General features: G+C 35.1%; 1 protein-coding gene across 1 annotated transcript; it reads left to right on the top strand.

The window, feature by feature from the left end:
• Nucleotides 1–14513: 14513 nt before the first annotated feature.
• On the top strand, nt 14514–25609 carry LOC110940531 (DNA ligase 4). The gene is made up of 26 exons (XM_022182068.2): nt 14514–14905; nt 17248–17339; nt 17500–17585; nt 17681–17817; nt 18956–19030; nt 19131–19222; nt 19315–19386; nt 19501–19580; nt 19654–19691; nt 19784–19790; nt 19895–20050; nt 20155–20230; nt 20318–20442; nt 20902–20936; nt 21040–21098; nt 21176–21259; nt 21320–21415; nt 21505–21553; nt 22685–22772; nt 22855–23049; nt 23130–23255; nt 23328–23427; nt 23947–24183; nt 24278–24439; nt 24508–24660; nt 24787–25609. Exons 1-26 carry the CDS (start codon nt 14573–14575, stop codon nt 25454–25456), a joined length of 3423 nt encoding a protein of 1140 aa, XP_022037760.1. The 5' UTR covers nt 14514–14572; the 3' UTR covers nt 25457–25609.
• Nucleotides 25610–26082: the final 473 nt, after the last annotated feature.

Genomic DNA, 26082 nt, shown 5'->3' with positions numbered 1-26082 from the left:
ACCCTAGCTTTGCTCAAATCGATCAAATTGGAAGGCCAAATCAGTACCAAATTGAAATCCAAGCTTATATTAGTGATCACCTAAGTGAAGGGATCACGAGGTATGTTAAATTTTGTCTTTTGATTACATCTTGAAATTCTGATGAACATTAGAAATCGAAATCTGAGCTTGATTTATGAATGCTTAGATGAAATTAGTAAGGAAAACAAGTCTAGGAGTAAACTCTAGTCAAAAACTTGTTGAATTAGTGTTTAAATCATGAAGTTCATGATTATCCATTATAGGTGTTTAATGGGTTTTGTAGAAAGATAATGAACACTAGAATCTTGATAATAAATTGGGTGTTATTCGATTCCTATGAAGTAAGTCTAGGTGTTGTTATGCATGCTAGACATAGCGACTTGTGAATAATGTTGAAACTTGGCAAATAACTAGTTGAGAAACTTGATTTATGAGAGTATGAAAATCATGCCCACAAGGTGTTTGTTAAAATGTCTAAACGAACACTAATATGTTGAAATTTTGAAAGAAACGTGTAATTGAATAATATGACAAATTATGCGAAGTATGAAGCGATAAGGGTTCAAAGCAAAAAGTTAATCTAGACTTAATTGTGTAAATCATGTGATCAAAAGTAGTTAACTTTTGATAAGTTGAATTAATAAATAATGAGGTCAAACGGTAGTTTCGACATAGAAAATACGTAAGGTGGAATAGTCGTGATTATTAATGACTAATCTAACCACCTTTGAATGATGACGATAGTTTGACACTTAACGACCAAGGTGAAGGCTTGGGAAGAAACGGGTCAAACGAATCAAGAAGGAAAAGAAAAGCGCAGCTCGGATACGAGGTAAGTAAAACTTACACCCTTTTTAGGACACGTGTTTATTTTATAAACTATAAATGCGAATAATGTAATATCCGAAATAAGGGTTCCGACACGATTGATACAAGTCGGAACAAGTATAAATCATAAAAACCATGGTTTATGGTAAATGGGGCAAATGGGTGAATTTGGAAATTTAAAACCATGCTTTTATTCTAATTTATGTAAATGTTTGGTCTTATAGTCCAAACGGGTCAAATGGTGATGATAACACCATTTGACAATATCGACTAATGTGGTTGTCAAGTCGTATGTTATCAGGAGCGAATAACAATTTGGATAATTGCGACGCCGTAGAATATTGGTTAATTAATGCGAGGTATAAAACGGGTCTATTTGCTGACTCGAGCCAGGTACGCATATATATATATATATATATATATATATATATATATATATATATATTAAGATTTATAGATAAAAGTGCAATGTTGGTCAAATACCTTAGCAAAAGGACCTATGTCGTAAAAGGAGGAAATAAGTTGACGAAAATGCCCTTTATAAGTAAATCGGGCAAACGACCCTTAGAGGTCGTTTAGATACTAGTATTATCATTATGTAACTCTTAGACACATGTAAGAGTTGTAGGCATAAACCTTGGGGGTCAAATGCCTATGAACGGGTCAATCACGTAAAATGACTATCCAAAGGGTAAAAATTAGGATAGCGGTCCATTATGTTAAATCCACCACAAAAATAGTTGTGGTGGAATATAAGAGGCTATTTAAAAATGAGAATATGAAGTGTAGAAAGAGAAGAGAGAGTTTGATGCTTAAACGTACATAATTCGCTCTAAACGGGTCAAAAAGTGTCATAATTGAATTTCAAGCCGAGAGCTTGAAATCTAAAATTTTGAGAATTCAGATGTCGGGTCTTTACTCTATGAGATGGAGAATTAAATTACGAACGCGTAGGAAAAAGAATCGCGTAAAACGGACATCTAGATCGAAAGTTATGAAGCTTTGAAGTTAGAATTTCAACCGAAAATGGAGCTGGGCAAATGCAACAGCAATTAAGCAACTTGCTGTCAAAAAAGGGGCTAGGTGGAGCGTCTAGCCCCTAGGCGTAGCGTCTAGCCCCTCCTGATTCTGAAAATTGTTTAATTTTTGTTTGTTTGACCCATATAACTTGTTTAAACTTGTTATTTAACTATCAAAGCTAACTTTTAAGTTGGTTTTGATTATAGGTGATAACCAAGAGTGCCCGGATGAAGATCAAGCTCGAAGAAGAACCGAACACACGAGATTAAAGCTTTCGCACGGCGTTACGTCGTAACTTTTAAATGACGAACTCAATTACATTATGTTGTACTATTTTTTTTAAAATTGTAAAAGTTTTAGTAAACTCGTATTGTCATACGTATGTGTAATCGTATAAACATGTATTTATACGAAACTTATATAAAATATTGTTTAAAACAAGCAAGGGTGTTACAAGTTGGTAATCAGAGCTCAAGGTTAAAGAATAAAGTGTTCGGTTCGAGGCTTGATCGCAAATCCGGTAAGTACATGTATATCAATGGGTTAGAATGATTAAAGTGTTGAGAACAACACATATGGTTATCGTGTAATACACGTTACACCAATAAAAATGATATAGAGTAGATATAGTCAACGAAATTACACGCGTTGATGCGTATAGTAGAAAAGCCTTAACAACACATATGGTTATCGTGTAATACACGTTACACCAATAAAAATGATATAGAGTAGATATAGTCAACGAAATTACACGCGTTGATGCGTATAGTAGAAAAGCCTTGTATTATAGTATGGGCATCCATTAATGTCGAAATTACTAACTGTTGTAAATGTTTTAGTTGAAGGACACTCGCATATGAAGATAGCGAGAGTTTAACAAATCACGAATTTGACAGAGGAATGGTCCAAAGAGTAGGCTCATCAAGGACCTAAACCGCGTAGCGATCGCGAACAAGGTTAATGGCAAGAGAAGCCCCTTAGGGCAAGCATTACCAGGTGCACACTTTAAATTGAATTTCACAAATAGTAATATGCAATAAATACATAGAGATTGAAAGTTGCATATGTAGATTAAAAACTTGGAAAAATCCGAATAGAAAATCTATCCGTGATATTGTTTCCAAGAGAAACAAATAGAGGCATTACTTACATGGGATGTAATGTGAAAATTATAAAAGGGTCATGTATACCAGGTATTGATCGCTTACTCTGGCCAAGTAAGTGGTGAGCACGTGGTACCATGAACTTTTTATAATGGACATGCTTACATCCGATGTAGCAAGGACGGGGGTGAGTGGAACAAATTAGAAAGTACCCATATGAATCAAATGAGCAAAATAATTTATAATAATGTAAACGCACAACCGGGTGACGGAAGCGTATTACATTGGGATAATGAGCCCAAGTGAAGGGACAAAGATTCATGTAAAATGATTAAGATATGCATTGGGAGGGGGTGTACTTACACTCGAACCCGGAGAATGCAAACATGTAAAATGATTAAGATATACATTGGGAGGGGGTGTACTTACACTCGAACCAGGAGAATGTAAACATGTAAAATGATTAACATATGCATTGGGAGGGGGTGTACTTATACTCGAACCCGGAGAATGCAAATAAGTCTCTTAACGGGCAGTTTTTGTAAAACGTCAAACTTGATGACAAAGTCGGAATATAAAAGTGAAGCGAAGTCTTAATGCATACCGGGAGGGTTGCAATAATAACGACCTCGGTAAAACACCCGGTTGATGGGTAAGGATTTAAACACATGTGTAGACCGAGAAACGGGAACGCGAATGAAAGTCAAAAGACTCGGGTTTCGAGTCATGACTAAAAGACGATAAGATACTGAAAATAGAAATTTGATAAATTACGTTCAACTATTTTAAAGTTGAACGGGTCAAATAAAGAATGAAGTTTGACATTCATAAGTGGTGAGATTTCACACGAAAAAGTCAATCGAATTAAATAAAGGATAACGCTTGATAACGTAAGTAAGCGCAAACCGAATAAATAAAAGCGCGAGATATTGACAAATCTATAAAAAAAAGTTATGAGATAGTGTAAAAACGGAAAAACGCATACTAACGAAACAAGAATGTTAAAAACATTAAGATAAAAGAACCCGGGTAACGGGTTGTAAAGAAGTATAAGTACGAATCGGGAAACGGTAAGTGTAGAACAAACTGACGAGTAAATGACGTAAGGAGTCATAAAGTTGGAAGATTAGTCCGAAAATAAACAAATGAAGCCTTAGACTACGGTCAAGGTCAACTAAATTTCAAAAGAGAAAATAAATGATTCCAAACATAACAAGGGATGCCTTGAAGCTATATATGTATATATATACATTTGAATATAGACGTGAACAAAAGATGATCCATGGGATCATCATAACCTACGGGATTAAACATAGTGTTAAGGTCTACGGGACCAAGAAGACCCTTGGGTCATAAATAGAAAGAAACAAACTGTTGGGTCTCACCTTAAAAAGGTGGAAATCTAAAGAAATAGTCTACGAGACTAAGCGAAAGAACCTACGGGTTATTTGGGTTAAGCGTGGGAACTAGTTGAAATTCCCCGCATTAAAAGATATTGGAAAGGAACAAATCCTCCGAAGCAACATTCCTAGATATGAGAGAAAGACATAAGACAAAGAGAAAACGTAAACTAAAAATTTAGTTTTTAGTCAAAAGCAACGTTTTAATAAACATAAGTGGTATGAAGCGATTTAGAAAACCGTAAACGCACATAAGGCCGGAGATGGCGATATGGATATATGCCCGAGCAATGGGGTATAAGGTAACCAGTGACTAACAAGTCTAACCGCCAAAATAAATAATTAATGAAGATATGAAATACAAGATGAAAGTTACGGCCCATGAGGCCTTATACGTGAAAGGCACATACGTTTGGAAGCCAAAAGGGCATTACCATATTATCCTGGTAAGATTATTAGATGCGAGCAATGCTCAAGTAATTATCGAAACTAAGTCCAAGGAGTCAAACCTGAGGAACTGGGTAAGAAAGGTTTCGAGGACGAAACCTCTTTAAGGGGGGGTAGACTTGTAACACCCCGAAAACAGGTATGGTAATCAAACCACGTTAATAATTTTGAACGGATAAAATACCGTTAGTGGTGAAATTAACCCGGTAAATATTAGGATTTAAATAAATAAACCTAATATTAAATAAAAAGGAAATAAAAGTTTTTGAGAAAACAAAGTATATAAAAGGCCCGAGTTAAAGGGACTTAAAAATAAACAAGATAAAATAGCTAGGAAATAAATAACCTAGTTAATCACAAGTCTTGTAATTATGTGAAACTTTGGTTAAAACATGTTATATGCAAGATGGGTAAAGTATAGGGGCCAAATATAGCAAACTTGAAACAAGATTTATTAAATAAAAAATACCAAACACCAAAACACACACTTTAAGTGTGTGTTCTGGTCGAACTCTCCAGAGAATCCAGGGGCTCTCAACTTCAAACCCTAGCTTTGCTCAAATCAATCAAATTGGAAGGCCAAATCAGTACCAAATCGAAATCCAAGCTTATATTAGTGATCACCTAAGTGAAGGGATCACGAGGTATGTTAAATTTTGTCTTTTGATTACATCTTGAAATTCTGATGAACGTTAGAAATCGAAATCTGAGCTTGATTTATGAATGCTTAGATGAAATTAGTAAGGAAAACAAGTCAGGAGTAAACCCTTGTCAAAAACTTGTTGAATTAGTGTTTAAATCATGAAGTTCATGATTATCCATTATAGGTGTTTAATGGGTTTTGTAGAAATATAATGAACAATAGAATCTTGATAATAAATTAGGTGTTATTTGATTCCTATGAAGTAAGTCTAGGTGTTGTTATGCATGCTAGACATAGCGACTTGTGAATAATGTTGAAACTTGGCAAATAACTAGTTGAGAAACTTGATTTATGAAAGTATGAAAATCATGCCCACAAGGTGTTTGTTAAAATGTCTAAACGAACACTAATATGTTGAAATTTTGAAAGAAACGTGTAATTGAATAATATGAAAAATTATGCAAAGTATGAACCGATAAGGGTTCAAAGCATAAAGTTAATCTAGACTCAATTGTATAAATCATGTGATCAAAAGTAGTTAACTTTTGATAAGTTGAATTAATAAATAATGAGGTCGAACGGTAGTTTCGACATAGAAAATACGTAAGGTGGAATAGTCGTGATTATTATTGACTAATCTAACCACCTTTGAATGATGACGATAGTTTGACACTTAACGAGCAAGGTGAAGGCTTGGGAAGAAACGGGTCAAACGAATCAAGAAGGAAAAGAAAAGCGCAGCTCGGATACGAGGTAAGTAAAACTTACACCCTTTTTTAGGACATGTGTTTATTTTATAAACTATAAATGCGAATAATGTAATATCTGAAATAAGGGTTCCGACACGATTGATACAAGTCGGAACAAGTATAAATGATAAAAACCATGGTTTATGGTAAATGGGGCAAATGGGTGAATTTGGAAATTTAAAACCATGCTTTTATTCTAATTTATGTAAATGTTTGGTCTTATAGTCCAAACGGGTCAAATGGTGATGATAACACCATTTGACAATATCGACTAATGTGGTTGTCAAGTCGTATGTTATCAGGAGCGAATAACAATTTGGATAATTGCGACGCCATAGAATATTGGTTAATTAATGCGAGGTATAAAACGGGTCTATATGTTGACTCGAGCCAGGTACGCATATATATAGATTTATAGATAAAAATGCAATGTTGGTCAAATACCTTAGCAAAAGGACCTATGTCGTAAAAGGAGGAAACAAGTTGACGAAAATGCCCTTGATAGGTAAATCGGGCAAACGACCCTTAGAGGTCGTTTAGATACTAGTATTATCATTATGTAACTCTTAGACACATGTAAGAGTTGTAGGCAAAAACCTTGGGGGTCAAATGCCTATGAACGGGTCAATCACGTAAAATGACTATCCAAAGGGTAAAAATTAGGATAGCGGTCCATTATGTTAAATCCACCACAAAAATAGTTGTGGTGGAATATAAGAGGCTATTTAAAAATGAGAATATGAAGTGTAGAAAGAGAAGAGAGAGTTTGATGCTTAAACGTACATAATTCGCTCTAAACGGGTCAAAAAGTGTCATAATTGAATTTCAAGCCGAGAGCTTGAAATCTAAAATTTTGAGAATTCAGATGTCGGGTCTTTACTCCATGAGATGGAGAATTAAATTACGAACGCGTAGGAAAAAGAATCGCGTAAAACGGACATCTAGATCAAAAACTATGAAGCTTTGAAGTTAGAATTTCGACCGAAAATGGAGCTGGGCAAATGCAGCAGCAATTAAGCAACTTGCTGTCAAAAAAGGGGCTAGGTGTAGCGTCTAGCCCCTCCTAATTCCGAAAATTGTTTAATTTTTGTTTGTTTGACCCATATAACTTGTTTAAACTTGTTATTTAACTATCAAATCTAACTTTTAAGTTGGTTTTGATTATAGGTGATAACCAAGAGTGCCCGGATGAAGATCAAGCTCGAAGAAGAACCGAACACACAAGATTAAAGCTTCCGCACGGCGTTACGTCGTAACTTTTAAACGACGAACTCAATTACATTATGTTGTACTATTTTTTTTAAATTGTAAAAGTTTTAGTAAACTTGTATTGTCATACGTATGTGTAATCGTATAAACATGTATTTATACGAAACTTATATAAAATATTGTATAAAACAAGCAAGGGGTTACAGGTGGGGCTGGGGATTGGTTGGGGAGAGATAGAAAGGGGAGAGAGAGTTCTGAAAGCTGTGTTTTATTTTTTGTTTAGTAGTATAATTTAAATATATTAGTAAAATTACCAATTTACTCTCATGTGCAAGGCACATGCCATATTTAACTAAAAAAATTAACCAGGTTAAGGTCAAAGGACCTAAGGTGTAACGAGTTTTACAAATAAAGGATTGTGACTGTAATTATTGAAGTTAAAGGCTATGCATTGCAATCAGATACAAACATAAAGGACGAAAAGTGTAGTCGTACGGAACGAAATAAATGAAAATAATAAGAAATCATGTTTAATGGTTAAAAAGGAATAATACGATTATTCGATCATGCAATGATGAATAGACAATGAGTTTTCGAATGATTACCTTATAGGGTAAGCCAAAAATGAATAATAAGGATAAAACGGTAATTCGGTCACGCGTTGACGATAAACGTTAGTTTTGAAAGACACTTTACGGCGTAAGCCATGATAAGTCAAAAGAATTAAGAAAAGAGTTATAAGTAATATGACCGTACGATGTAAACTGGACCAGGTTACATAGATGAGATGACAAGTAATATCATCCCACAAGGATAAAATGGTCATTTAGACCAAACAGGTCAAAAGGTGAAGATGTCACCATTTGACGATAACGACTAATCATTTTTTGTCGAGTATAATGATCACAGGAATAAATAGCGTGTGGAATATGCGTTGCTATTAACTAGCAACTTAATTGAGGAGATACTAAAACAGGTCAATATGTTGATCCGAGCCAGGTATGTATAATAGGTCAACTCCTCATTTAGAACTTGAGGTTCTATGAGAGTTAGACAAAGTAGAGAATGGACATTTGGTTACCTTAATAGGTAAATCTACTAATTTAAATTATAGTCATTGTGTTTTTAGAAACATAATGATTTTTAAACAAGATCATAGTTAAAAAAATGGGATTTTGGTCAAACATGTCTTTAAAAATCCTTAGTTGTAAATGAAAGGCTAAAGTTGACCAAAACGCCCTTGATCGATAAACCGAGCAAACGACCCTTACGGGTTGTTTAGAAATAAGCATTATGATCAAGTAAATCCTTAGGATAAGTATAAAAGGAAAGATACGAAACTTTTTGGTCAAATGACTCGAAATGAGTATTTTCCGTAAAATGACAAACCGAGTGATATACCTCGGAATAAAAAAGTTTATCACATTAAATCTACCACCAATATAGATGTGGTAGAAGACAAGTTGATAATTAAATGTAGAAATAAGATGTGAATAAAAGAAAGAGCGAGATTTAAGCTTAAATGCTTAAATCTTCTAAACGAGTCAAAATGAATTATGCGCATTACTTGGTTAATTGTTGCGTAATTCATAAAAGATTGATCAGGAGTTAAAAACTTTGAATGAAATATGTTGGTATATGCTTTATGACCTTTTAGAAACAAGATGGATTGATAAAATCATGAACGGGTCAAAACTTTATCATTTAATATTCAGCCGAGGGCTTAAAATCTAGAAAATTGTTAATCTGGATATCAGATTTTAACTCCATGTGATGGAGAATTGAATTACGATTACATAGGAAGAAACGGGACGTAAATCGGATAAAAATTGAACGAGTTATGATCGTTTGAGTCGAAATTGGATTTGCCAAAAATATGCAACTCCAGAATCAAAACCTTCTGTGGAAAATAGGTCCTCGCGCCCCGCGATCGGCAAGGTCTTTGCTGTCATGCCCCGCCACGGGTCATCGCGCCCCGCGAGAAACATAGTCACACCTGTCGCGGCCCGCGACAGGCTTGGTATCTGGCAAAAAGTTGTTTGTTTAAGTGTTTTGTCTTGTGAACTCGTTTAGACACGTTTTAAACGTCAATATAACTAACTCATTTCATGTTTTATTAAATGTAGGTATAATGTAAGGTACCGGAGGACGATCAAACTCAACGAAGAACCGAACACGATCAAGATTCAAGCTTCCGTGCTATGTTTCGTCGTCATGTTTTAAACGATTAATGTATATATAAAACGTTGAAATGTTTTATTTCTTAAAAGTTTTTTAGAAATCCGTATTTTTACAAGTATGTGTAAGCGTAATTACACAATTATAGTCGAAAACTATATGAAAATGGTACAAATCAAGTATGGGTCTTACAACTCTGATACAATCGGGCCCTCTTATACTTGGGCCTGGTCTAGAACCATCTCGATTGGTGTAGAGGTTAGTGAAATGTTGGAACTTTGTAGCATGCTTCTCAATATTAGGCTTAACAACTATGATGACACTTGGGAATGGATCGGTAATGACAACAAGGAGTTTAGTGTCGGCGCCGTTAAAAATTTGTTGATTAAAGGTAGTTGCCGGAACAGTTTTTATGCTTTGGAAAGTTGCAAATGGATTCCGTCTAAAGTTAATATATATATATATATATATATATATATATATATATATATATAGGGCGGAAATGGAAAAAATAGCAACGTTGGATGCATTGGAAAGTTGCAAATAGATTCCGTCTAAATGGATAACCCCTGAGTCACCAACTGAGGTTAGAAGTTTCTTAGGATTGGCCGGTTATTATAGAAGATTTATTCGAGATTTTTATAGAATAGCCATTCCCTTAACTAAGTTAACCTGTAAATCTGTTAAGTTTGAATGAGGACCAAAATAGGAAGAAGCCTTTAGAATTCTTAAGCAAAGATTAACTAACGCACCCATACTAGCATTACCAGAAGGAACTGAAGACTTTGTAGTCTATTGTGATGCGTCTAAGTTAGGTTATGGATGTGTATTGATGCAATGTCAAAAGGTTATAGCCTACGCGTCTAGACAACTTAAGAATCATGAAGAGAATTATTCAACCCATGATTTAGAATTGGGAGCCATAATTTTTGCCCTTAAGATTTGGAGATATTACCTTTACGGTAGTAAGTTTACCATTTTCATTGATCATAAGAGTTTAAGGTATGTTTTTGGGCAAAAGGAGTTGAATATGAGGCAAAGACGCTGGATGGAGATACTTAGTGATTACGATTGCAATATCCAGTATCATGTAGGAAAGGCTAATGTAGTGGCCGACGCTTTAAGTCGAAAATATCACGAAAAGCCAAAAAGGCACGTTCTCTTAAATTAAATCTACAAGTAGATTTAAATGAGCAGATTAGAAAAGCACAAGAATCAGTAATCAAGGATGATACTGAAAAATTAAAAGGAATGATTAAGGAATTAGATCAAGGAGCAGATGGAATTTGGAGATTCCATAAGAAAAGAATGTGGATACCCAAATTAGGAAACCTACGTCACCGTATATTAGAAGAAGCCCATAAGTCTAAGTATACGATGCATCCCGGAAGTGATAAGATGTATCAGGATTTAAGAAAAAAATTTTGGTGGATAGGAATGAAAAATGATATAGCCGCTTATGTTTCTAAGTGTCTAACTTGTTCACAAGTTAGAGCTGAACATCAGAAACCCTCCGGTTTATTGCAGCAGTTAGAAATGCCAGTTTGGAAATGGGAATTGATAACAATGGATTTTGTTACCAAATTACCGAAAACAAGGAAAGGCAATGATACAATCTGGGTGATTGTAAACAGGCTAACTAAGTCAGCTCATTTCCTACCAATGAAGGAAACTTTCAGTATGGAACAATTAGCTAAGTTATATGTAAATGAAATAGTTTCATTACATGGAATTCCTTTATCAATTGTGTCTGATAGGGATAACCGTTTTACCTATCATTTTTGGACAAGTTTCCAAAAAGCCATGGGAACCAAGTTGAATCTAAGCACAACTTATCATCCTCAAACGGACGGACAAAGTGAAAGGACAATTCAGACAATGGAGGATATGCTTAGAGCTTGTGTAATTGATTTCGGAGGTAATTGGGACGATCACTTACCACTAATAGAATTTTCTTATAATAACAGTTATCACACAAATATCAATGCTGCACCATTCGAAGCACTTTATGGACGAAAGTACCGAACCCTAGTATGTTGGGCAGAAATTGGGGAAAAATAACTATCTAGACCAGAGATAGTGCAAGAAACAACCAACAAGATCATTCAAGTCAAGGAACGATTGAAAGCAGCACGTGACCGACAAAAGAGTTATGCAGATAACAGGCGAAAGCCGTTGGAATTTCAAGTAGGAGACAAAGTATTATTGAAACTCTCTCCTTGGAAAGGAGTGGTAAGATTCATCAAAAGGGGAAAACTAAGTCCCAGGTATGTTGGACCTTTTGAGATTATTAAAAGAATAGGACATGTAGCCTATCAGCTACAACTGCCAGAGGAAATGGCAGGAATACATGATGTATTTCATGTATCTAATCTCAAGAAATGCTTAGCTGATGAGTCACTGGTAGTACCTCTTAAGGACATAGAGGTAGATGAGCAGTTAAAATTTGTAGAAAGACCTCTACAGATTGAAGACAGGAAAATTAAGAACCTCAAGCACAAGAGATTAGTTCTGGTCAAAGTGAAATGGGACTCCAAAAGAGGACCAGAATACACTTGGGAGCTTGAATCAGAAATGCAAAGGAAATATCCACACTTGTTCCAGTAGATCTCGAGGACGAGCTCTAAAACAAGGTGGGGAGGATATAATAACCCTCAAAATATTTTCGACACCCTAAAAATAATTAAAGTGTCCCTATACGCCCAAAAATACACCCCGTACACGAAAACGGACCCCGAATACCTTTAATTTTACAAAAATAAAAAAAAAGAAATTAAATGGTCTCTGGCGGGGCGCGACAGATCCCTTGAGGGACGTCGCGGGCCGCGAGCGAGTGACGGCTGGCGCAACCCCAGCCCGCCACGTGGCACAACACCCGTCAAAGCTATACCGGTGACTAACTCACCCTAAGCCCTTGCCACCTATCTCGCGGGCCGCGAGAAAGACAACAGTCGCTGTCGCGGGCCGCGACCCGATGTCAGATCACAACTACAAATAGGGTCGATCGGTTTCATTTGAAATCGTTCAAAAATTTCGAATTCTTTCTGAATCTCCAATTTCTTTAAAGCTAAAACTATACTGGGGGTTTATATCCCCCTAAATAACGAAGTTCTGCCTCGTTGTAAGTATCATAACCCCGGCCACATATTAGATACGCTGCCCGATTGATCCAGGGTTCCGTAACGGCTGTCGTGGTTCTGCTCGACGTAGTCGTTGGAATGCCGTCTCGGGGAGGGTATTACTAATGTAAATATTGGGTTATTATACTAACGCGTGTGCATTTGTGTAATTTATAGATAATCACCAGGAAATCCTTAAAGGAAACCCCAAGACAGCAATGTGAGTAATCTCCTTTTTGCAAACTGTTTTTACAAAACCTCACCTAAATTAAATTATATTAAACAGTGATTGAGTATTTGTATTCTACAATTATCGTCGGTATGTTGGGGTTTTGTATACAAAATTTGTTACTACCTTGCGAGGAGTAAATGACCACAAGTCGGGTTGACAGTATCGTGGGTGGTAATTAAGTAGATGGAAACAAATGTAATTGCGCGACCGCCCTCAATACTGTACAATGGTTTTTACTAAACTTGATTAAACTGTGATTCACTCACCAGTATTTCCCACTGACAAAATGTTTTAAACGCGTTTCAGGTAACAAAATGTGAAAACCAAATAGAAGCCAGCTGGACAGCACTGAAGGCTTGGAAAAGTGGCTATAAAGTTACCTAAAATAAAGAGATGTTTTATTTAAATAAAATAGGGTTTTATCTCTATGAAAATGTGTGTACGTGAAACTTGGGTTTTTCCCATGTGTTTATTATGATAAAAGCGTGGTATTTTACTATGATAAAATATTTCCTAACTACGGTCCTGATGTAAATTTCCGCTGCCAAAATGATAAACCTAGATACCACCGAAATTGATCTCGCGGCCGCTCGTTCCCGGGTAGTATAGGGGATGGGGGTTGCGACATCAGTGATCTCGCATCAGATCAACAAGTGGTGCAAAGTCTCGAATATTTTTTTCTTCGCTTGTAGAGACATTTTAGAGATCCATAATCACATGGATTGAAGGGTAATGAGAAGGAAGTTCTTAGAAGAATTATAAGGATCAGATGCTAGAGTTTATGGAGAACTAGAAATGAAGCCTGATTTAAAAACAAAGATGCCAAAATTGAAGACATTCTTAGCGAAATAAAGGCAATGGCTTTTTATGGTCAAAGAATAGGTCAAAATTCAAAGAAATATCATGGCAAGATTGGTTATGTAATGTTGTAGTTGTTCGGTCGCCTCGATTTGAGGTAGGCCTGTTTTTAATGAAGTTTACCTTAAAAAAAACAGAGTTAAATGCCATTTTAGTCTCTATGATTTGGGCCATTTTGCCAGTCTAGTTCAAATGTTTCATTTTTCGTCTGTGGGTCCAAAAATGTTTCACCGTTGCCATTTTAGTCTACTGGGTTAACTTCATCCATATTTTCTGTTAACATGAAGGTCAATTCGACCATTTTATATGTAATTCTGTTTACTAGAATGGCAATTCGGCCATATAAAATGACCGAATTGTCCTTTTAGTTAACAAAAATAACAGATGAAGTTAATCCAGTAGACTAAAATGACAACTGTGAAACCTTTTTGGACCTACAGGTAAAAAATGAAACATTTAAACTAAACTGACAAAATAATCTAAACCATAAGAACTAAAATGAGATTTAACTAAAAAAATACAAAATAGTAGAAAAAAAAGCAAAAGAAGTCAAAGCTTATATAGAAAGTTTTAAAACTGCAAAAAATAATAATAAATAAATAAAAAATAAAATAAAATACAAAATAGTAGAAAAAAAAGGAAAAGAAGTCAAGCTTCTATAGAAAGTTTTTGAACTGCAGCAAGAAGTATAAAAAGTTTAAAATTCAAAAAACACCACACACAAACACACATTCCACACACACACAAAACCCTCACCGATCAAAAATGTCAGGGGAGACGAAATTCAGCGTGATGTGCAGCCTATTCAACTGGATCCAGAAATCAAAATCTTCAAAGCAAAAGCGATCAAAGTTCCGGAAGTTTCTGGACACCTACTGTAAACCCTCGGATTACTTCGCCGCTGTCAGACTGATCCTCCCGAACCTCGACAGAGAACGAGGATCCTACGGCTTGAAGGAGTCCGTGCTCGCCACTTGCATTATCGATGCTCTCGGTATGTCCAGAGAGTCTGCGGATGCTGTTCGACTCATTAATTGGCGTAAAGGCGGGGCGAAAACCGGTGTTAATGTTGGCAATTTCTCACTTGTTGCTTCTGAGGTTGTTAAGCTCTAATCTCTTTTGTTTTTGTTGTTTTTTGGTGTTCGGTTTGATTGATGAGTTTACGATAAGATAGGTTTTTATGTTGTTGTATCTATGAGAAGGTAGAATAACAAATAAGAAAGTGGAAAACTGGAAATGTAACTCAAGTGGTATTTTTGGCAGGTTTCCGTATACCGGTTAACTTGTTCCCAAAGTCTTTAACCCTAAGTTATCTACTGTTGTATATGGATGGTAGGGTAGGCCCTTTGGAATTCTGTGTGAGCAATGAATAATAGAAATACTGGCTAGTTGCACTTGTGGACATAGGTTAGATTAGACTGAACCATGTAAAATACTTGTGTTTCGTCTTCTTATCTGATTGTGTGTGCGTGAGTGTTTGTGTGTGTGCATCAGTTCCGGCCAACAGTCATAGAACCCTGCCACAGTCAACACCGCCGGTAGCTTTACGCTGCCCGGAACAGCAACAGCTGCTGCTGCGGTGTTTGTGTATCAGTGTATAGTCTGTACTCCAACCCTAGTAGTTCCACTTCACTGTCGTGATACCCTAACAAAATTCACTCAGAGAAATTTTGAGCTATTTATAAGAATACGGACGTTTTCATGAAGATTTTGGTCATTTGGGCTCTGTGAGAGGAAGTTGAAGGGTACAAAGAAATGCATTGCAACTTTAAGGTTTTAAATAAAAAAATAGAACATGGTTCATGAAAGCAATTTTAGCTGTGTTAATAGTGAACTGAACTACTGAAGATGGAAGGATGTCGTCCGTTATTTGAGATGAACTTTCAACTTTGAAAGTATTCAATTTTGAGGAAGTATTTTTCATAGGATAAGTTATTTATCTGTAAATTTGTGTCTGAGCTTATTTGAAAAGCAGTGATACACTTTGGCTATTGAGGAAGAAGCCTGGTATATTTTAATTCGGGAATGGTATTGCTTTTAAACTATTCATCAAGATTGCCAACCTTGCTAATTTTGCAAGTACAAGGAATACTATGATGTTTGTGTTAGTTTTGTAGTGATAAATAGCGGGCAGCTATATACACTAGGAAAATTTTTTTAAAAATTTTATATGTATATTATATCAAAATACCCTGGTATATATGCTATTTTACATGTATATTAACAAAAGCCTAAAATCCAGCTATTTTATTGCTATATTTAATGAGGTAGCGGAGATGAGGATGCTGAGGTGGATGTGTGGACACACAAGGTTAGATCGGATAAGAAATGAGGTTTTTAGGGAAAGATTAGGAGTGGCTAGTATATCGGATAAGATTAAAGAGGGGAGATTGAGATGGTTTGGGCATGTGAAGCGGAGGCAAACGACGGCACCAGTTAGAGTAGTGGAAACTCTGACTGTGGAGGGGAGGAGAGGAAGAGGCAGACCCAAACTGACTTGGGATGAGCAGATTAGGCATGATTTACTAGAGTTGCATCTTTCTGAGGACATGGTCCAAGATAGGATTTCGTGGAGGCGTAGGATTAGGGTTAAGGACTTCTAGAGGATATTGCATTAAGGTCTTAGGTGTTTTTAGGGATGTAGGTCTTTCTTATTCTTAAAGTGACTTTACCGGTGATTGCCTTCTGGTGTTTATGTCCATATGATGTTGTATGCTATTATACATGATTTACATTATATTTTGTCGCTCTGATCACTTTCTTGGTATTGGTGGCTTCCTATTTACATTAAATTATGTCCAAATGATGTTGTATGCTATTTCTATATTGTTTGACTTGATGTGTTGGCATGTTGTTCGTTTTGGAGCCGAGGGTCTCTCTGGAAGCAGCCTCTCTATCCCTAGGGATAGAGGCAAGGTCTGTCTACATCCCACCCTCCCCAGACCCTATAAGTAGCTCTGCTATTTGTGGGATTTACTGGGTATGGTTGTTGTTGTTGTTGTATTTAATTGCTATTTATACTTTAAAAAACAAAAACAAAAACAAAATAAATTGTCGCTATTATCGCTATCTGTCGCTACAGTAGCGAGCCTAGACCTATACGCTACGTAGCGCGCTATAGCGATCGCTACGCTTGCTATCGACAACTATGTTGTGGAATGAATGGCGTATATATTATGTAACTTATGTTTGCTCCGTTCTGATTAAAAAATGCTCTTTGCTCTTTATGATCAAACATGATGATAGTTTATATCACGTATGGAGTTTGGATTGCCAGATTATAATTATAAATCCATAAAAATTTCTTCATATTCGAAAATGGGTGTTAAACTGATATAAGTGTGCAATGTATTAAGTTCTGATAACTACTTGGTAATACAGTTTAAGTTCCTATCTGATTGCTAACCTGTGCATCGGTTTTACTTGTGGGGTCTGTTCAGGTTTTACAGAGGAGGCAGGGCATGATGTCTGGTGGACTAACAATTAAAGAGCTAAATGACTTGCTTGATCGATTAGCATCTAATGAAAATAGGTATGCTGATATAGTGATATTTACTATTTACCAAAAAACCGGTCCCAAGAAATTCAGAAATAACCAGGGCATACATGTTTATTTATTATTACTTCTACAATACTGGATAACTAATAGTTTTTTATTGGTTTTGTTACTCCTTAATTTTATATCATTACAGAGCAGAGAAGACTTCTGTTCTTTCTGATCTGATCAAGAAAACAAACGCACAAGAAATGAAGTGGATCGTTATGATTATCCTCAAAGGTATGGTAGTTATTTGTTAACTTTTTATGGTCCTCTACTATATGTAAGAGCCTGGATTGTTTTTGGTCTTAACCTCTTTGTTAAATTCCTCAAAGATCTCAAGTTGGGAATTAGTGAAAAAAGCATCTTCCATGAATTTCACCCGGACGCTGAGGACTTGTTCAATGTCACATGTGACCTAAAACTAGTTTGTGAAAGGTTGAGGGACCCACATCAACGGCACAAGCGTCAGGTATAATTTAGAAGATTAAAAGTTCTGAGTATATTTGAACTGTTGATATGCTTCAACTTCCATTAACAATCATGTGTCATTTGTTAATGCGAATTGGGTTACTCCAACTTTTGATCTGATGATGTTTAGTCCTTGCCATCTCCTTTTTGTAATAACATAATACTTTTAAGTCTAATCTTATAATAACAAATCTAAAATTTGATTTTTGAAATTCTCTTAATATGCATAAAATGAGTTAGATAATTGGAAATACATAATTGCGTGATTTTCATAAATGGTTTAATTTATAGAAAGACCGAAAGAGTTGCTGGTTTAACAGAAATCCTAGTTGATTTAGTAAAAAGAAAACAATGTCATTTCTGAAAAGTTCAGATTTCATTTTGAGTATTTGTAATAAAATCACAACTTTTTAGTTACAGAATTATTTTACAGTGTCTTTTAGTGATTTCTTATAATTAAAAATACTAAATAAGATTAAATTATGATGCTACAAAAGAATCTCATGTATGAGAAAACTATAATTGCTTATTGTAACTATATCATAAATAAATATTGGGGTGCTTGAAGTAAGACTTTTACTAAATGATATATAGAAACAGAAAGGAAAAATAATAAATAAGTTTGTACGACACAAAATTAATTCATTAAAATGAGATTCAAGTAAATGTTAAGCAAACTCTCATCAAGATTCCGCCTAATCATTATATCATCTAAAATTGATGTTCTCAAAAATTAAGTGATATGATGCTCTTATGTGCCTTCAAGAGTTGAATACAAAAGCTAATACATGGCAGAAGTATCAAAAGAACTTTGCTATTTCATCACTAATGTAAAAGTATTATATAAGTATTTATCCAATATAATCATGCCGATACTTGGTGTATACATCTGTAAATCTTGATAAGAGTTGATTCAAGGTATTAAGGTTTCAAATAAAATACTAAATGAATGAATTTTATCTATTACTCTATTGTAAATAATGCCTTTGACTTTGTAAAATTTTGAGAAATATGTGGCTAATATATCATTACTTTTAGATGAGTTTCTATCATTGGTTAACAAACATGTCGCTTTCTAATTATCAGAAGATAACTGCTATAGTGATATGTATTAAAATTATAAGCATTTCTGTTTGCAGGATATAGAGGTTGGAAAAGCTGTACGCCCTCAGCTGGCTTTGAGGGTTGCTAATGCAGCTAGTGCATGGAAAAAGGTATATTTCGTTACTTTTTTATATGATAATTTATCTTTTTATAACAATATGTTCTTGACCTATTTTTGGTCAACTTTTTTTAATTTTCCTCGTTCTACAGCTTCATGGGAAGGAAGTTGTCATGGAGTGCAAATTCGATGGTGATCGCATCCAAATTCATAAGAATGGCCAAGAGATACACTTCTTTTCAAGGTATATTTCTTTCATTTCTTGTTTAGTTTTAGAACTTTTAGGGATTTTTCTTTTGCTTCTATGCTACAACTCTAGTTTTCTTCATGTTGCAGGAATTTTATTGATCACTCAGAATATACTCACGGGATGTCAAATGTAATTATGGAAAATGTTCTTGTTGACAGGTAAATATAGTTTTCATGTTGTCACTTGTATAGATATTATATCCGAGTTCCAATCACATCTTTTATGTTTCGTCATATGTGATGTTTCATACAAGTTTTCCAAACTCTTTTTAGGTGTATACTTGATGGTGAAATGTTAGTTTGGGACACATCAACTGACCGCTTTGCTGAATTTGGTTCAAATCAAGAAATAGGTTTGTCCCTATATGTTCTCTTTGCATAATGTTGCATATTTTATATGTATTCTGACTGTGGTTTTATAATCAGCCAAGGCAGCAAAGGAGGGACTTGCTAGTGAGCGACAGGTTACTTGCTGTAACATTGATTTAGCTCATGTTCCTTGAAAGAAAAAAATACTGACTATTTTTTTCTTTTCTTTTTTTTTTTTCTAATGCAGTTATGCTGTATCCTTTGCAACTAAATTATATATAATCTATAACCGTTTAGAAACTGAACCACCATGTTTGTTTCTTTGAATATGTTAAACTTTGACTCTGGAAACTTCTAGATGTTGCATTTGATATTCTATATGTTGGAGACACTAGTGTTATCCATCAAAGTTTAAAGGAAAGACATGAGCTACTAAAAAAGGTTGTGAAGCCAGTCAAAGGTCGTCTTGAGATCTTGGTTCCTGATGGGGGTCTTAATGCTCATACAACTGCCGGTAAATACATAGTCGTTTCTATTGATTATTCATACTTTACTTTCACACACGCGGAAACACTTTCTTTCAGAATTTACTATTTCACTATTATTGCTTGCATGCAGGGGAACCGTGTTGGTCACGTGTTGCTCGTAATGTGGATGACGTTGATACATTTTTCAAGCGAACCATTGAGAACAGGTGAGTGAGTTCACCTTTTCATCAGTCTGTTTAAGAAGCATTCAATATGCATGATATTGTGAATTATATACGCGTAATCAAACACAGAGATGAAGGAATTGTTTTGAAAGACCTCGAGTCTAAATGGGAACCTAGTGATCGGAGTGGCAAGTGGTTAAAGTTGAAACCTGACTATGTTAGAGCTGGATCTGATTTGGATGTTCTCATTATAGGTTTGTAATGTTTTCCTATTTCCAATGATGTTTATTGGTCTCTGGATGTTTGGTTCGCAAAATGTTTTGAACTAATTTTACTCCGTCAAAGGAATTGAACTACCGTGCATTTTTCCAGAATTAAATGGAATTCAGATTCTATTCTTTGGTATTTATACTGTTTGGTTTGTAATTCCATTAAAGGGACTGGAATGTAAATAATAATAAGTGACACAATTCCATTTAGTCATTAATAACCTTCTATGAACTTTTCACATCCTTTTAATTTTATAAACGATCTTATAAATCTTTCATGCTGATATAAAAAGAGTTATTAACCTGTCAATCGTTATTATCATTTTTAATTTGAAAACATGTGTATAAACCTGTTAATATTTTTAGTTCAACTTTCAATTAAATCATGTATTTTGAAATTTTGTTTTTTTTTAGTTCTTAAAACATTTATTTATTTATTTGTAGGGGGATATTATGGATCTGGTCGCCGTGGTGGACAGGTGATGATTATATTATAATAATATAATTTTCAATTTTCATGGATTTGCATGCTCAGTTATTACAATTTTTAAAACTATTTACGAACAAGTTACTAATTTGAAGGTTGCTCAATTTTTGGTGGGCCTAGCAGAGCGCCCAGCCCCAAATACATATCCTAGGCGGTATGTCGAATACGAATGTTTTCTTACCAAAAAATTCTAAAATTGAAATTCTCAACATAATACTTTTTTATTTGCAGGTTCGTTTCCTTTTGCAGAGTGGGTACTGGGCTCTCCGATGAGGAGCTTGATGCTGTTGTAAATAAATTAAAGCCTTATTTCAGGTAATAAATGATACAATTTGTCCATGCAATGCATGTTTTTAATAATAAAATTCACTGCAGGAAATACGAATACCCGAAGAAGGGTCCTCCTAGCTATTATAAGGTCACAAATAGCTCCAAAGAGAGGCCAGATGTCTGGATCGACAGTCCCGAGAAGTAAGCACTTTTTTCCTTGTAACGTATTGACACAATATCATGAAAATTGTAATATTTTAATCATTTCCTTGTCTTTTACTCAAACGCAGATCAATAATACTTTCTATCACCAGTGACATCCGTACAATCCGGTCTGAGGTAGTTTGAGTATTTTGAATTATTCCATTTTTTGGCAGCTTCATGAATTTGTAAGACGATGGCATCTAATTCTTATATTATAATTTGAGTAAAATGTCATTTTCGTACCTAAGGTTTTGCTACTTTTGCGACTTTCGTCCAAATGTTCGTTTTTCCGCATCTGGATCCAAAAGGTTTGAAATTTTGACATTTTCATCCAACTCGTTAACTCCATCCATTTTTCTCCGTTAAATGAGAGGCAATCATTATTTTAGACAATTTTTTATTAAAATAGAAAACGCTATAAGCCTATAAGAAATAAAGAACCTATGTTGACTTTCTCCTCACCCAAACCCTTTAATCATCACAAAAAATGTCTAAAAAGACGAAAATACTTAACTTAACGTTAAGAAATGGATGGAGTCAACGAGTTGGATGAAAATGGCAAGATTTCAAACCTTTAAAATTCAGATTCGGAAAAACAAACCTTTGGACGAAAGTCACCAAACCTCAGGGACGAAAATGTCATTTTACTCTTAGGTAGCGTTTGGTATGAAGGAATGAAATGTGGAATGGAATGGATCATTCTAATGGAATGAAAAGAAACATGTTTGGTTATCATGTGGTAATGGAATGGAGCATTCCAAAGGAATGTAACTCCTTCCAAATATAATAATTTTCATTCCTTGGTATGTAGGTGTTTTTTTTCCATTCCTTCAAGGAATGGAAAGAAATATGTTATTATTATTATTATTATTATTATTATTATTATTATTATTATTATTATTATTATTATTATTATTCATACTAGTATTAATATATATCAAAAATCTATTATTAATTTTTTATCATTAATATATTATTATTATTATTATTATTATTATTATTATTATTATTATTATTATTATTATTATTATTGAGACAATTATATTTTTGTCGGTTTTTGATACAGTTATGTTTCGTTACTTCATCTTTTTTTGTTTATCAAATTGTATAAAGTAATGATTCATTCTATTCACGTATGAGTAACCAAACATCACAATGGAATGGAATGATCCATTTCATTCCGTTGTCCATTCCATTACCTCGTCCATTCCATTCTCTCATCTATTCCATTACCCCATACCAAACAGACCCTTATAATTTTTTTAGGTTTTTGCTGCTCCATACAGCTTGAGATTTCCTCGTATAGACAAAGTGAGAGATGATAAACCTTGGCACGAATGCCTTGATGTGGAATGTAAGTTGATAAATTGTTATTTCGCATATTAAATTAAAGTTTTGAAAATAGGTGCTTTAAGTATACAAGCTGATTTTTGCAGCTTTTGTAGAATTGGTGCATTCTAGTAACCACACAACACAATGGGGAGAAACTCAACATGAAAATAAATCAAAAAGATCAAAATCATCAAGGACCGCAGATAAGAAGAGTGGCTCTTTGGTTCCTTTTCATCTTCTTCAGACTGATGTTTCTCATATTAAGGGAGAAACCAAAATATTCTCGAATATGATGTTTTGTATCCTCATACCAAATTTATTAAACCGTTCTCATGTTATCTTGGATATCGTCTTTTTAGCCTTTCCTTAAACTTTATAGACTTTGCAAATGTACCTTCCACACATTCCTTGGATTCATTGCACAAAATGGTGGCTGAAAACGGTGGTACTTTTTCAATGAATTTGAATAATGCGGTTACTCACTGTATTGCGGCAGAAAGTAGAGGTGCCCCTTCTTTCCCTTCCATCTTCCGGTGAAAATAATACTGAAATAAAAAAAAGATGATGTCTTTTGCAGGGATCAAGTTTCAAGCTGCAAAACGTCATGGTGACGTTATCCATTACTCATGGCTGATTGATTGTTGTTCACAGAAGAAACTTGTTCCGTTACAACCAAAGTAAATTACAGCTTTACCCTTCTACCATTTTTTATCTTTTTTATTCGAGTAAAATGCCATTTTCGTCCCTGAGGTTTGGCCAGTTTTGCGACTTTTGTCCAAAGGTTTGTTTTTCCGCATCTGGATCCAAAAGGTTTGAAATCTTGCCATTTTCATCCTGCTCGTCAACTCCATTCATTTTTCTCCGTAAGTCGGGTATTTTCGTCTTTTTACCTACTTGTTTTTATTTTTTGTTAAGAGTATTTTAAATACTTGTGCGTTAAGTGAAAACGACCGAATTGCCCTTTAAGTTAACAAAAAAAGACGGAAATACCCATGAATTAACGGAGAAAAATGGATGGAGTTAACGAGCTGGATGAAAATGGCAAGATTCATACCCTTTTGGATCCAGATGTGAAAAAACAAACCTTTGGACGAAAGTCGCAAAACTGGCTAAACCTCAGGGACGAAAATGTCATTTTACTCTTTTGAGCTTTCATTTTTTATGGAAGTGTGATATATTGTTATCGGATACAACAGGTATTTCCTTGTGCTTTCCGAGTCATCAAAGAAGAAATTACAGGAAGAGATTGATGAATATTCAGATTCTTACTTTCTGGATATTGATATCAAAGATTTGGAACAGCTTTTGGCTAACATAAATAGGTCTGAGGAATCTAAAACCATTGACTATTATAAAAAGAAATACTGTCCTCTGGATAAATGGTCACGTTTCAGCGGGTGCTGCATGTACTTCTACATCCCAGCAAACTGTCCGTAAGGCACCGTTAAAGTTTTCTGACTTTTTTCGTTTTTGATAATAAACTTCCTAACATATATAGTCAACCATGGGTTTGACTTTGACCTGAAGGAGTTTGGATTGGGAAGCTTTACTTCAAGTTACCATGAAGAGGATGAAGCTTGAGGTTTGCTTTAATGGTGGCAAGGTCACCAACTGTATATCTAATGCTACTCATTTCGTAGTCATGTCTTTGCCAGGATTTAATGTGGACTTTAATACTATACTAAAAAGGTAACGAACGTTAAACAATTTATTGGCGTGTCATATTTTGTGCGTCTAATCGGAATATTCACCTACAGTTTCTCACCCTCTGAGAGGCGCTTTATAAGGAACACGAGTTTACATCTGGTCAACTGTCAGTGGCTAGAAGACTGTTTTGAGAAGGACCAGATACTGCAGGAAGAAGAATACAGTTTGAGGCCCTCTGATTTATCCGAATCAACTTTATCTGAGTTAGTATAAACATGCCTTCTTATTACTTGATGTCTGTAACAATGTTGACATGGCCCACATGTTAATGCCATGTCATCTGCCACGTGTATAAATAATTGACCGTAGAAAAATGTTTAAAATTGTAGCGAGCATGCACTTGAGACGGAAACATTGACTAGCTTGAAGGAAGAAGATAAAAACGAGAAGAAAAAAACAGTAAATGTAGAAGTACCATCTTTGGATAATGATGGCAGAAAGAGAAAAGGGAGACAGCCTAAAGCGAGAGTAAATACTAGACGGAAAACGGGTCCCACCCAGCCTCGAAGAACGAGGGCAAGATCTGGAAACAAGGCTGTGAAAATACATGAATATGTATCGGACGAAGATGAGGAGGCTTCTGCAGATGAAAGTTATGTGAAACTTGATGACGAAGAAAAGCATCACGAATTAATGCAAGATGATACCATTGTAGAAGATACAGAGCCATTAGAAAAAGGCATTAATGATACGCAGATAACAACAGAATATGTTGACAATAGGGATGGTGATGGTGATGATGATAAGAATAATTATAATAACAGAGAGAGTGATAAACTGGAGATCATGGTTGACCCGGTTCAGGCCATGTTGCTAGACATGATCCCCAGTTTGGAACCCAGGAATAAGGAAACACCCGTCTCTGACCCGCCTGCTACGAAGATGGAAACCCCTAGTTTAGACCCTAATCCGAATCATGGTCCTGATCCTGGTCCAGGGCCTTCAAAGAAGAAGAAAGTCAGTTACAGGGATTTGGCTATGGATTGGCTCAAGGACTAATACTGTAGTTCAATCACTTGTGTTTTTCTGTCACTATGTAATCTGTAAATTGTAAAAGCATTTGTAGTTTTAAATTTATCTTCACGTAATCTTTAATTTCGCTGGATCGTGATTTTGTGTTTTGTACATATAATAATAATTGTGTGTGGTAATCCCTAACATGACACAAAAATAATCAGGCTTTGCATCGTCATATCTTATCTGTTTAATAAATGGGTCATATTCAAATTGACATGTTTAATGTGTTTAATTAAACGTGCTGTGTTTGGGCTTACTCGTCTAATATGTTCACAACTTGGTTATAGCACTAGTGACTTGTTTAGATAAATGGGCTAAAGTAGAGGCGAACAAATCGGATATTTTTAATAACCGGTTCTGGTTTCTTGTTTTAAGGGTTGGAACCGGTTACTGTTATAACCAGTTAGGTTCTGGTTCAGGTTATTTGACCAAAAAACCACACCCTATGTGCCCGGTTCCGGGTAAGGTTTGGTTCCGGTTCTTAAGAACTGGGTGTTAAAATACCCTATTTTCGGGCTTTTATATACACTCTTTCCTAGTTTTTAGTACCATATTTTCAGGTTAATTTTTGTTTATTATTATTATTAATAAATAGGCATTGTATAATG

This window comes from Helianthus annuus, chromosome 5 (genome assembly GCF_002127325.2).
Source record: "Helianthus annuus cultivar XRQ/B chromosome 5, HanXRQr2.0-SUNRISE, whole genome shotgun sequence".
Lineage (NCBI taxonomy): Eukaryota > Viridiplantae > Streptophyta > Magnoliopsida > Asterales > Asteraceae > Helianthus > Helianthus annuus.
This window is presented reverse-complemented; position numbering and strand designations above follow the sequence as displayed.

Bases quoted from the DNA above. Each gene is read 5' to 3' on its own strand.
- LOC110940531 (XM_022182068.2), top strand. From the start codon at position 14,573: ATGTCAGGGGAGACGAAATTCAGCGTGATGTGCAGCCTATTCAACTGG. The intron at 14,906-17,247 runs GTTGTTAAGCTC...GGGTCTGTTCAG, and splicing joins TCTCACTTGTTGCTTCTGAG to GTTTTACAGAGGAGGCAGGG. The intron at 21,416-21,504 runs GTAAGCACTTTT...ACTCAAACGCAG, and splicing joins TGGATCGACAGTCCCGAGAA to ATCAATAATACTTTCTATCA.